This window comes from Buteo buteo, chromosome 8 (assembly GCF_964188355.1).
Source record: "Buteo buteo chromosome 8, bButBut1.hap1.1, whole genome shotgun sequence".
NCBI lineage: Eukaryota > Metazoa > Chordata > Aves > Accipitriformes > Accipitridae > Buteo > Buteo buteo.
The window spans coordinates 7,747,354-7,761,692 of NC_134178.1; the positions used below are offsets into that span (position 1 = coordinate 7,747,354).

The following is a 14,339-nucleotide window of genomic DNA, read 5'->3' on the forward strand; positions in this document are numbered from 1 at the left end:
TAAGGGTTTTAAACTTGAGATAGTCTTTTGGGGTATGTTACGTACCCTATGAACAACAACTATCAAAACCATACTGACTAAGAAAGAAAGCAGGCTGTTGTATATTGAAAATCATTAAATTTCTTAAGGTAACCTTATTCATTCCTACATACCTTCAGACATCAGCCAGGCTGATGCAACCAAGCAAGTTATTGTCCAAAAGCCAGGCCACAAATCCAAAAAACATTCAAACTGGAAAAAAAAATCCTGATCTTAAACTGAAACAGTGGTAAACATTCCACATAGTGTTGAAGACACTATGAATCTTCAGAATGGTTTTCTTTTACTAGAACTTATTTTACTTGAGTTTATACCTCCTCAATTGCCTTTATCCACCTACTTTTGTTTGATATTAAGTGTGATTGCAAAATTGTAATTAGTGATAGGGAAAAAGTAGCTAGAGATGCTGCTGCTAATGTCAGATAATTTATCAACATCAGCTCAAGTAACTTCAACTGGTCCCCTATGAAGTACAGTTAAATCAAATTCATGAATAAGTAGCTATTACCAGCTACAGGTATAAATTTGGTTGTAGAACTACTCATCTATACCAAACAGATTAGTTGTAAGCTTATAAAATTGTTCTATGGTGCTGTAAACTTTATGCTTCAGACTAAATTTAAGAGATAAACTATTCAAGAACCAAATAGAAGAAATAAAATAACCATGGGGCAAATCATTAAGTAGGAAGTGCATTCAGATGGAATCCTATATTAATGCAAAGTAAATATATCAAATTGTAATCTCAAATAAAAATTAATTCCAGGAAAGACTAATCTTTAAGTACTTACTTTCATAAAATAAGCTAGCTAACATGCAAGAGAATTTTATCAAACTGTGACTTTATATGTCATAGAAGAGTGAAATTCTTACAGAAATTTCCAAGATTGTTCACAAATTTCCAGAAGTAAAACTTTGATGTGCATATGCTTTGCACCAGGGGGTGCTGGTTCATTAGGAACCCTCTAAGACAGACACTAAGATTTCATAAAGTATCACTGCCAATTATTGGAGATAATGCTATAGGGAAAAAGAGGTTATTATAAATAACCTTACAATCCCTTCAGCCACTGGGAACCCCAAGCTGTGCAGCCCTGGAACTGACCTCCAGTCAGGATGCAGCACACTGTACAGACGCAGTCTGTTGGAGGGTTAGCTCCTATAGGATTTTGTTAAAATAAACCAATTCTGCTAATCATTTCTACCATCAGATGAGAAGATTGTTCACATGAGAACTCGGTGCTGTGGTTTTAGTTAAAGACGGGGGACACAGGTGGGAGCTGCCTACAGGCTCCTCTGTTATAATTAGCTGGCTAAATTTGGGCTGTAGCCAAGCGATATGCACAGCACAGCACAGGCCTGCACCTCCTCAACTTAACTGTTATGTGGATCACTTAGGTCCTTTGTATACAGTGATCTTCCAGTCAGGATCACTACGACATATTAATGGTTTGGTATATTTATCCTATTTGGAAAGAAGGTCCCCAAATTATTTAATTCAAAATTATCAAAAAAAAAAAAAAAAAAATACCCTTTCCAGAAAATAACAAAACCAAAAGTGTTTTTCATTACCAAGTACTTTGTGATGAAGTAGTTGGTACAGCTTCAGGATTATCTTTTGCTGATTTGAAAGGAAAAAAAATTACAGAGGAATCAAGTCTTCTATTAGTGATCCAAAACTGCATTTGAAGTACAGGTCAAAAAGAATTATTTAGAAGACAATTCTGTACAGGACTTCTTATGACATGACACAGAAAGAAAGTAGACATTCAGAAAAAAACCCCAAACATACTCTATAGGGAAAGATCCTTTTTTTTGTGGCATAAGAACCAAAAAAAGAGCCTCAGAAGGATTCGGTGTGCTATCAAGAAAGATGCTATAAACCTAAAACAACCTTACAGCCTGCTGCTCTTAGTAGTATTCAGTTCAGACTTCTTTTTTTAATTTCATGCTCATGTACAATAACGCAGAAATAAAGATGTTGTTTGGTCTAACTTACAAAGCAAGAGAGATTTAACATTACTCCTACAAAATACTTTCAAGCAGGGTGCTAGAGATTATTTCTTTAACTGCTACAATAAACACTCTGCTGCAGTGGAAAAAAGAATGTATCAAAAATTCAGGGGGAAAGTAATTAGAATACTGATAACTGGTTACACTTGAAAAAATTAATTCAACCTACAACAAACTTCTGTACCATATTCTAAGCAAAATCTGTCTTTCATGATTCTTTTGTTCATTTATAGAATACAGATGCCTCAGCATCTGAAAAACTTACATGTCTATCACTTCACATCAACTATTTGCAGATACTTCAGCATATTCATATGGCTCTAGTAAGAAAGAATAGAAGCAGATGCTGCACAAGCTTACGAACAAAGGCATGTAATTTCACCTGAGCTTAACTCTGTGACATTGATAATGATTTTAGTTTTCCACTTCAGCGTGGTGATGTTTAGGCTTGGTCCAAAATCCCTTATTTTTTCCTATTCATGCTGTAAAATGGCTTCAAATGTTATTTCAAAAGAAAGAGAAGATCAGCAGGTCAATGAGTTTGAAAGCTGATGGCTGCTGCTGCTGTCCACACCTCTATCTGCAGTGCCCTGCCTCATCGCCCTATTCAGTCTCTTCCCACCATTCTCTGTTTATACATCCAATTATATTCAACAAGATGGTTTTCACAATAGTAAGATCTTGGATCTAAACAGATGTGACTCTGGCCAACATCTTCCCCTTCTCTCCCACCCAAAATCTATTCACCGTATCAGCAGATAGAAATCTTACTATAAATGAATGATTATATAAAATATGCTCTATTATATATTAATTATATTTATAACTACACTGTTCTTAAAAAAATCTCTTTTCTTCTGGAAGGCCAAAAAGTGCTATTTTGTTCCATTTTTGTTATTAAAAAATAAGCTTTAGTAGTTTAAATAACTGGCTTAAAAAGAGAGACAAACTCCTCCCTTTTACAGAAAACAAGTTTCTTCTAGAACATTAAAAAAAAAGTTATTTCAAATTGCTATCTAAAAAGTCTCCTTTTCTGATGAAAGTTCTAATTCAATTTAGACTTCAAATGATGTTTCTTTTATTGTCATGGTTTCATTAATATGAACAGAAAACTAAATCAATTACATGTTATTCTAAATATTCATGAAATGTATGTTCAGTTAAAAAAATTTTTAAAACAGCACTTAAAAGAGGATTAGAATTAATAATTAATATTTCATGTTCTGTTAGTTTTCAAATCAAAATTAAGACATTCATTTATAGATTTCTAAAGAAAAAAAATTTTGGTGTGTCAATTTTTTTCCTATTGTTTAACTGAAACAACTTTTTTTCAAGCAGAAAAGTCAAAGTTTAAGAGTCCTTGGTAATTCTGGAGGGCAGGGTACCAATGATGAAGTCTGAATGGATATAGAAGATCTCCCTGTTACCTATGACAGGAAAAGAACACCGTACATATGGGCCTCAACATCTATATTGGCACAGTATTAATTTTAACTGAATTCAGACCTCCATTTTACGGATGTCTACAGTAGGAGACATTAATTTCATCCCAACTCCTTGGTAAATTGCTTGCAGTTATTTAAAAAATATTTTATGTAGTCACTGCAAAACCCAATACTTTAAAAATAGCAAAATACCTTTATAAAAGCTTATCTTCTTCCTTAAAAGTTAGTCTTTCTAATATAAATCCATCATTTTATTGATCATAGTTGGGACCTATAAAATTCAATAAACTTTGTCTTCTTTTTTTTTATTAATAGAACTCAGACTCACTCTCAGCACAAAATATTGGTATTTTTAATAAATCACCATTTTCACATTTTTATTTTTAACTTTTTAAGATTAACTACTTCTGCTTTCATTTTAAATTAGGTGCAATATTGAATTGTTCTTCTGGTTAGTCATCTAGATTGATTTGCTCAGCTTGGTTATGGAAACTTGTTAATCCAGATGCTTTGATTAAAAAGCAAACTTTACTGCTTATCCCATTTTAACTTTAAATCTTACTTTAAGTGTACCATTAGCTACCTTTAGTCTTCTGGTGGGAGTATTACTTGAGTGCACTTAAGCAATACCAGTTGTCCCTAGTACCTATGTACTTTCTTCTATCTCCACTAATCCTTTCTTTCATGCTGGTAGAATTGTCTGTGTGGCAGCAAAGTGGTTGTAGGAACAAAGCTGGCTTTAAAAGAAAGGGCAAAACACTTCTTTACTTTATAATCTGGATCACACCAATCCAGTTTACCACGCAGCCACATAAATCGCTGTGCCAGTCAAAATGAAGCATGGTAGCACTACTGTTTAAAAAGCATTTATTGAACTACAGCTTTATAGCCTATACAAATCAGAACATTAAGAAAAAAACCCCATGAAGTGGAATATTTTCCCATTTTGACTAATTAAATACTTTTATAAGTATTTTTGTTGTTTTCCAGTTAATCCTTCTACTATCAATCAACCTACTTAACTCAAATGCTTGTGAATAGTCAGAAAACATAATGTATTTTTCTTAATTACGTCAATTCTAGCTGAAAATCTGCCAGCTAACCACTCTACAATAATTTTTAAATATAATTACACAATTTTAGTAGAAATAAACAATGGAAATCAGAAGTCTTACTCAGGTTACCTCCTCTTCCTCTAAGCATATAAATAGATTAAATTTCATTTGTATTGATAATTCTTGGGAAAAAAAAATAGTAATGGATCTTTAAGGTAAAGATTCTCAGACAATGTCATGATGAAAACCTGACTGATGGGTATTGTAGACCAAAAATAGCTTAAAACCTGAACTCTAACAGGTAGCAGATAACTCTGTGTGGTTGGGGGGGGGGCAGAGAGAGAGGAAATTGTCCAAAACTAATCTTCTGAATTCTGAGACAGATTCCTGCTACTTGTTAGCTGCAGCCCATAGGGGCTGGTTGCAAATTTTGATAACACCTAAAGTGGTATGTTCTGAATTCTCCCATTAACGAAGAGGCGTAAGACAGAAGCACCAATTAGGCTGATCATGATTGCGCTTCTGCACATAGACTATTTAGATTGGGAAAACTGGTGATTTGGAGTTATGGAAAGAAGAAGAGGCCAAAAAGAAGCATTCCCAAAAAGAAGCAGAGGTCTTGAAGAGACAACAGAGGACTGGAAAGAAAGTAAAGAAGTTCCTAACTGGAGGAAAGGTCTTGGAAGTTGGAGAAGATCCTGAAGATCAGAGAGATGCATAGAGACGAATGCCAGCGGATGCCCAGGGACTTTGGAGAGTGACACCTGAGAAAACTATTTCCAAATGGAGATAATCAAGGAAATATCTGTCACAATTCTATACAAAAATGACAAACAACATCTTTGTTGGCAGAATAGCAACCAACAGTCACCATAAACTCCTTTAGGTCCAATTTTGTCCGTTTCTTTGCCAGGTAGAAGATACTGTGGACAAAAGACAAATACTAGATATTTTAACTTCAGTAAGGTTTTGGTCACATGCTGTCTCACCAGGAAGCAAGGAAAAAGTAGTCTAGAAAAAAGGTACTGTTAAATGGAGCACAAAGCTCACTGAAAAACAGTAAGCCTAACTATCAGCTGTCCACAAATCAAACTGCAAAGTCCTAGATTGTATACTGTTCAATATATTCATTTGCAACTTGGAAAATAGCATAAATCTACCTTAGTCTAATCTGGAGGTGATATCAAGCAGGTTAAAGAATTGACTCTGGGAAGAAGAATGGGTTGCAAGTACTCATGAGGAAAAGACTATAATTTAAGCTCTTGAGGAATTGGAGTAATGATCTGAAACAAATGGGATGAAATCCAATAATGATGCCTGCAGTGTCCTGCACTTAATTAAGAATAATTCATTACACAAGTACTAGATGGAAAATTGGATAGATGGAAACTCTGCAGAAATGAATCCGGAGACAACAGCAAATCTCATACTGATGCAGAAAAAGCAAATACTTTGCTAGGATGCATAAATAGGAGAGTTGTATCTTAAAGCAGGTAGACTGATCGATTCATTTCTACTCAGATCTAGTAAAGTCTCACCTGGTATAAAACCAGTAATTGGCACCAAACTTCAAGAAAGCCATGGATCAACTAAGAGAGTTTACCAGAAGACAAATGAGTTGAATACACAGAAAGACTGAAAGAATGGAATTGTTTTGCCAAGAGCAGGGAGAGGGACTAACTGAAGCAGAACATAATAATTTGCAAATATGTATAAAGTTACTAGAAAAGCAAAGAAGATCCACTGCACCACCATATTTTAGAAGGAAAAGGATGGACTTAAACTCTAGCCTGGGAAATTTGGGGTTATGTTAGACAGCAGGAAACTCTTTCAAATGGAAATGAGTGGGAAATACTGGCAGATGTTAACCTAAAGTGGACTATGGATTCTGCTTTTCCAGAGATTTTTGTAACAGTCTAGGCAAATACCTGTCCCGTACACTACAGGTATAGTCAGTTTAGTATTTGCACACAAGAATGAAACAGATTATTTCTGTTCTCTTTCTCCCTTTCCTACATTCTGTGCTTTACTGTGGGTTTTTTTCAAGTTTCGCTTTTATTAACCGCTCCATCAGTATGCTTTATCTCACTGACTTACTAAAGTAAGTAGTAAAGTAAGCTCGTAACAAAGTATCTCTTTGAAGATGGTAGTGTTTTAATTCAAAGAAACACCCCTGAAAAATGGGTAGTTGGATCAAGAGTTCCCAGCAATCTCTGAGGTCAAACATTTCACCATTTCAAAATAGCTAATACATCTCAGTACTAACAGTGAAAATGAAATCTTTAAAGCTGTTGGCCCCTCTTCTGAAAACCAGGAAGAAACGATATCCAATCTTATTTTAAATACATAGATGAAGGTATTCTTTGGCATCAGTCCCATTAAAAAAAAAAGAGTACAAAATCGTTAGCAAGACAAAATCATGATCTTCTTTCTGGTAGGAGAACACTGTTTAGCCCTCCCCCAAAATAGTACACTTAAACAACTCTTCCACCACACACACCACATTACTTTCACTCTGGAAAAAAATAACCATGAAAAATTATCATTAATCTTAAAATAAAAATTCCAATAGAAAAGGAAAAAAAGTTGTAACACAGAAGTATGATTGATGTATTGGTATTATCTGGATAAGAAGACCATGCAGAAAGAACAAAATGGTCTTATACCAAGCATTAAAATTCTTAAAGGATCAGACTTGGTTTAATCTACTAAGTTTAAGAGTTATTTTATATAAAAAAAGTAAGAATAGCAATAAATCTTTTAAAAAAGTACTGTATTTCTTGTGAAGCTGTTCTGCTGTTTTCACAAGCAATAAAAAAGTTAAATCTTTGCTATCAGTTGCAAAATCAACTGATCTATGTCTAAGGAGGTACAACAGACATCTTCACAAATGATAAATCTCCTGTTACATAGCCACAAGCAATTTTTTCAAATTCTGAGTTACTGAAAAACAGAGGAAAAAATATATAGGATTAGGCTAATATTCTATAAGACTTTGCAAATAAACCTAATACATTCACATAAAAATCTTGCAATTTATGACCTTTAATGATCAAAGGTATGAAATTGCACTTCATAAGAAATTAATAAATGAGACTATGGAACTACAAACGAAAAGTAACAATTGAATGGTGATGTGAAAGCAGTCTATATAAGTAGGTGTGATATTCAGAATGGGAACCAGACATTATTGTTAAATGGCTCAGTGGAATACACAAGTTTGTCAGTAAAGGAGTACCAAATTACAGTATTAAGCAGCAAGCTCAAACCAAAATATTTTACACGCAATATAGATTTTAAACCTACTTACTGCTTCAGAATGGTGTGATGCTAGAAATTTGCACAGGTTCAAAAGACAATTAAACAAATTCACAGAATAAAAACCTAGTACAACCTTACAGAACTACCACTTCCATCTCAAGTAGTCTTGAATTTCAGATCAGGAAGTCTCACAGTATGCATAAAGAAAGTATTGCCCTATGTTTGCACTGTTACTGATCTCTAAGCATCTTCTATTGGAGGTAGAATATTGAGGTAGATAGACCTGTAAACTATCACAGTATGTCCTTCTTAATGTAAATTACTGCAGTAATAATGGTTTATAATATTATATAACAACTTCCTATTCTGGGATCTCAAAATCTCTGGAGGTGGAACTAATCTATAGCTATAACAACACCTATAGTCCTGTTTCAATAGCTTAAGTCTGGTACTGAATAATACAAACATTTACAGAAGAAATATGTAGCAATAACCTTTTCTGTAAGTGCTGACATTAGAACCAGGACAAGCTTTAAAATGATGGTACTGAAGTATACAATACAGAGCATAAGAAAGATCAGAGGAAATATGCCTTTGAATACTTTTTGAAAAAGGCTATTATGTTTTTCCTAAAATGTATTTAGGATTAACAGAATAATAATGTACCTACCTTCAGCACATACAGCATGTGAGGCTATGTTTATCTTAACATGGAAAACAAGAAATCTTTTATTAGAGACTCATAGGCAAACTACAGTTCCTACTTCAGGCACGATGCTACAATCCTTGCTCATCAAAACTGATAATTATTCTAAGAACTCCTGAAATATCAGGAACAGATCAATTTAATACCACTGTCAATTCATAATAATTCTAAGCAGAAATATTCAAGAAACACCACATGGGGCAATGACATAAAAACGAATACGCTGGGGATATGTCTCATTTATTCCCATCTGTTGCAGAAGACTTTTACCCTCAGGCATGAGCATTAACCTTTCTGCTCCTAATAAAATTTTCCAATGGTCTTTCACTATCTAAACACTTCTGTTTTATTTTTGCTGATTCTTATCCCAAATAATATCTTAAATTGACAAATTCCTTAGGTTTTTATGCATCACGTAAGAATAATGTTACCTTATACCAGTCTCCATTTTGTTGCTTTTCAACAGAAAGTTTCCATTTGCAAAGAGAACTATTTTTAAAATCACTGAATGGTACTAAAAGCCTATAGATTAAAAGGTCATCTTTGACACTATTTTTTTTATCACGGCATTTTGCTTATAGATGACTTTGATTTAAAATGCAATAAATCACAGCAATTCATTACAACATAACGGGCTTCTATACTGGCTTCAGAATGAATACTGTAATCCCCACATCATCTTATTTAGTCAAAAAAAAAAAAAAAGTTAAATACTGTTCTCAATGAAATTCACTGTTTGGTACTTACAATGAATTAAGAGAACCTTTTCCAATCTTCATAGTCTGAACTATGTTTTCTCCTCATAAAATATCTTATATTGTATTACTAAATCTACAGCTACACCATACTCAATCTACATATTTGGTATGCACTGCAGAAGTTGCATTAATTACACAAATAATCAGAAAGCTTATTTATTCCAATTAACATACAAACCCTGTGAAGCACTTTGTTTTGCTGAAAGTAGGATAGCTGTATAGGCATCTCAAAGTGTACTGCAAATAAGGAAACAAAATTTCTTCCTAAATATTTACCCAATTATTCCTATTTACGTCATTTAGGTGTTTGAGGATCAGCATATATGTATATATACATATATGTTTTTATATATAAGCACACACACGTCTACACACACATATATATGTAGATGCACAAATATATACACAAATATACAGAGCCTGAAGAGTTAGGGCTTTTGTTTCTCAAAGATCTTTTAAAGAGTTTTCCAAACATGAACACTTTGAATCTTTTCAGTATAGGGCTCCAAGGACTATCCTTCTTCATACTTTTATTTCCCTGAAGCTGCATAATGACAGCTGGTAAAAAACAATAAAACTGTACAAAACAAATATTTCTATACTACTCCAAAAACCTAAAAAGTTAAATTAAACATGGAGTTTTGCTTATTTCTCAACTGTACATGAACTTAAAACTCAGGAAAAGAATTCTTTTTCTCTTTTGTGTTGAATAAAACCCTGATATGATCTTGTGGGTTTTTCAGCTAAAGGGAACAAGATACAATGCAATTCTTAAACATGGAGCATTCAGGTTGACTAAGAAAGGCAAGTAGGACAGAAAAGCCTAGTTAATAGACTTCATATTTATATATTATGTTTCATTCTTGTGTTCTGCTGTGCAAATCATGAAATATAACACAGAAAAATGGCTTAAAACTTTGCTAACTTATATTTCAGAAAACAATTTCCAGGATTTATCACTCAAGAACAATGGTTCTCATAATATTTTGTTGGAAGTCAGACTTATGATACTCATGATGGCAGTTCATTAGATAGTCACTTCCCCTTCTTTAATTCAGCTTTTTATCAACTATGTAAAAAGCAAGATTCATTCTTTGGGAAAAGCCTGTATTGCAGTGATTTTAACTGAAAGAAATCTTACATGAAATTACATAAGATTCTTCCCTTTTACCCTTCAAAGATAAAAAATATCCGTTAACTCTTGTTTCTCAATTGTCTCTAAGAACTATCAAATTGAGAAGAAGGAATCAATGGACTCCATAAATACCATTCCTAAAAACTGGGGAAAGAAGCAAGAGGGGAGAGGAAGAAAAATTCATGAAAACAAGGGAAAGAAAAGAGTGTGTTTAATTGCTATATTAGAAAAAACCTTAAGTAAAAGTTCTACAGAACCAGTTTTAAAACAAACAAGAATTCTATTTAATTCTCATATAATTTTGTGAAGCCATGTCTTCTCACACTAAAATCTCTCCTTCCTCAACATTTTTACTGCAGATGCCATGCTAAATTGATATCATAATTAAAAAAATAAAAAAACAACAAAAAAAACCACCTCACAGTGAAGTGAATAAAATGCATCAAAACAAAAACTTTCCTACTTGAGAGTAAGAATCTTGAGAGATGCTACTATGCGTAACACTTTCAGACAAACCTGCATTGGCACTGGATTAGCACTTCTCTTTCCTCTTAAGCAGAATTTCCATTCTAAGCAGATTTTCCAGTAAAATGGAGATGTATCTACTCTGGATACAGCTCTTACATCTCAGATTTAGGTTGACTGTTCAGATATTGTTCAATTTACTGGCTGTCATATGATATAATAATTTTATATTAAATGTAGAATTACCTACTCTTTTCAAGATCTTCCTGGGATACATTCAAGAAAATTCCTTATTTCCCAAAACATAATTTATCTTTTTTACCATGGCAAGAACCATAATTAATAAGGAAGAGACATACAGCTTCTCAGGTGGCAATTTAATTCACTAACATGCAAAATTTTTTCTATTTAGGAAGTACAGGGTTTGAATTATGGCATTCTAATACTCTAGCAACTTTTAAAGGGTTTTTCCTGACTCTTATTTTTTCATACTATTAGTAGTTAGTCTTTCAGTGAGAAATGTTGAAAAGAAACATGAAGATAAGGAATGGTAGAAGGTAAACTGAAAATTTATTACATTCAAATAATTCATGCTTCCTTTCCTATCATTACTATTGCCCATATAATGCCTTAAGTGGGCACTGAATCTTATATTTCATGTATAATTAAGGTCTCAGCAGAATAGGCAAAGTTGCATATTGCAGTTTTACAGCATTTGGTCTCAAGTTTCAACACTGCTTTCCATTTTATGGTCAATAAGACATATTACAAGGCTGCCCTCCCAAAACATATGCCAAGCTGCTTTTAAAACATACTTATTTTTTAGCAGCAGTAAGGGCAGAAGATGTAGAGATAGTAAACTCCTTGCTAATGTTCTCTCTAAGCTATTGAGATCTTAATTCTTGCAAGAGAAGCATTCTGATGAATGACATAGTTATCCTCAACTTTAGAAGGAAGTAATAAAGATATATATTTAAAACCTCTCTGCACTGCAGTTACTTAGGCTTGGCTTACTGTCACATTTCACTTTAAGTAGCTTACGTATCAAAGGAAAGACTAAGAAATGTGGCCTGGATAGATCTTCATTTATTTAGTAGGGATGGATCACCCAACAGATGAGTCTGAGCTGAAAGCAGCTCCATAGTCAAGACATATTGCTAGTCAGGGCTAATTCTTTATTCAAAGCAGAGTGTTTGGATGATGATATGCAGGCGCATAAACGTTAAGCAAAAAGTGGTAATTGCTCTCTGATCTGGACTGTAGCAAGAAGAAAAGAACAAATCCTTCTCTTAAAATTAGTGATATTAAGTAAATAACAATAAAAATAGAAAATTGTGGATGTTTGGGACTTTCAGCTGGGTTGTATGAATATTTACTATACTTTGACTGATGCTTTTCCTTATGACACTTTTAACTGTTCCTCTGAAAAAGCCTGTTTAAATGCTTAATTTAAAGCTAACATGATCAAAAATATCATACCTGAGTACAAATTTGATTATTAACCTTAATATCATAAAATTTAAAGGACCAACGGTATTATCAGAATATTAAATCTGCTGAGATCTATAAATTTTTCTCCAGTGAACAATCTTAAAAAACAAATTCAGCCTAATGACCCCTGAGGTACATCACTGGTGACCAGCCTCCAGCTGGACTTTGTGTCACCGACCATAACCCTTTGAGCCTGGCAGTTCAGCCTAATTTCAGTCCACTTCACTGTCCTCTTATCTAGCCTGTACTTCATCAGTTTGTTTATGAGGATGTTACAGGAGGCTGTTGAAAGCCTTGCCAAAGTTGAGATAAACAATATCCACTGCTCTCTATCTGTCCACTGAGCTAGTCACGTCATTGTGGAAGACAATCAGGTTCGTCAAGCATGAATACCCCTTTGTAAATTCATGCTGACTACTCCAAAACTATTTCTTGTCCTTCATATGTTTGGAAATGGTTTCAAAGATTATTCACTCCGTCACCATCCCAAGAAACAAGATGAGGCTGACTGGTCTGTAGCTCCACAGATCCTCCTTCTTCCAGATAGGAATGGCATTTGCTTTCTTCCAAACCTTGTCCAAATTTCCTCCCAATTGTCCTGACCTTTCCAAGGTTACTGAGCATGGCCTCACAATGGCATTGGCCAGTCCCCTCAGCACTTGTTGGTACATCTCATTGGGTCCCGTGGACTTGTGTTTGTCCAATTTTTTTAAGTGCTCCCTTAATCTGATCCTCCTCCACCAAGGCTAAGTCTGCCTTGCTCCAGACTTTCCCATTCATCTTGAGGGCCTGGGACAGTTCAGTGCCAGTCTGACCAGTAAAGACCTAGGCGAAGGCAGCATTGAGTACCTCAGCCTTTTCTGTGTCCTTTGCCATCAGATTCTCTGCCTGATTTAGCAGAAAGAACAGCACACTAGCAGACACCAATTCTGAGGCAGTAAAAGAAAAAAAATCTAGAACCTTGGTCTCCATTACCTTCCTAAATGGCATTAGAATAAAGGCAATACAAAAATTATTCTAAGAATTCTGAAGAGCTAGCTCTCAAATGCACCACTATAAGCATAAATACTAACATCTGCATGTGACTATTAACAGCAAAATGAAGAGAAAGTGATTACTGCTAGCAGTCCCTTTCTGAGATCATTAATGGAAAGAAGTGAGAAGGTTCACCATATTTCACCTTTTATGCCTAGTTAGAAACTATAAGAACACACAGAACACAGAAGATATTTCATGAACAGTGCTAGTCAAAAAAAACCTTGGAACACAGAAAGGCAAGAAAAGGAAATACGTACAGATAGGCAATAACTTATCCCCCCCCCAAAATACTTCCGGTGGCAAGTTGTCATGGTATCTCTATGAATAACAATTTTAAAAGTCTAAAAAAGGAGTATTTTAGGAAGGAATAGCATAGTGAAAGAATTATTTCACCTTTTTGACAATCTTTCCACACAGTTCTTCGATTCTTCTCATAATGTTTATTCAACCAGGTGAGGATGGTTCGTTCATAAGGAGAATATATATTACTGGATAAAGGTTCTGATTTTATTCTTGGCATGTTCTGCACACTTTCCAAGCTGAACAGGTCAGTGATACTACACGAAGAAACACGTGGAAGAACAAATACCTGAAATTAGAAAAACTGCTTTTAAGCATGAACTATAAAAAGAACAATTTCAAGTTAAACGATAAAAAAACCACTTCAAACTCAAAGGGCTTTCTAATTTAGAAAAGGCTTAATAGATTATACATTAGCATAAATGTATAACACACAAGAGAACAGATTTGCTGAGGATTTAGGGAATTCTTTTGCTTCCTTAAACAAAATGCAAGTTGAAGCTTCCACATGCTCTTGGGAGTCTGGAGAGGTCCCAGTTGACTGGAAACTGGCAAATGTTGTCCCAATTTTCAAGCAGGGAAAGAAGGAAGGCCCTGGTAATTACAGGTCTGTCAGTCTCACTTCGGTGCCTG

General features: G+C 34.3%; 1 protein-coding gene across 1 annotated transcript in view; it reads right to left on the minus strand.

Moving 5' to 3' along the window:
* Nucleotides 1-14,339, minus strand: part of CFAP47 (cilia and flagella associated protein 47) — a 329,354-nt gene that overhangs the window by 231,692 nt on the left and 83,323 nt on the right. The window contains exon 33 of the mRNA XM_075033536.1: nucleotides 13,800-13,995. Within this exon, the coding sequence (XP_074889637.1) occupies nucleotides 13,800-13,995 (196 nt within the window). The remainder of the gene's footprint in view (nucleotides 1-13,799; nucleotides 13,996-14,339) is intronic.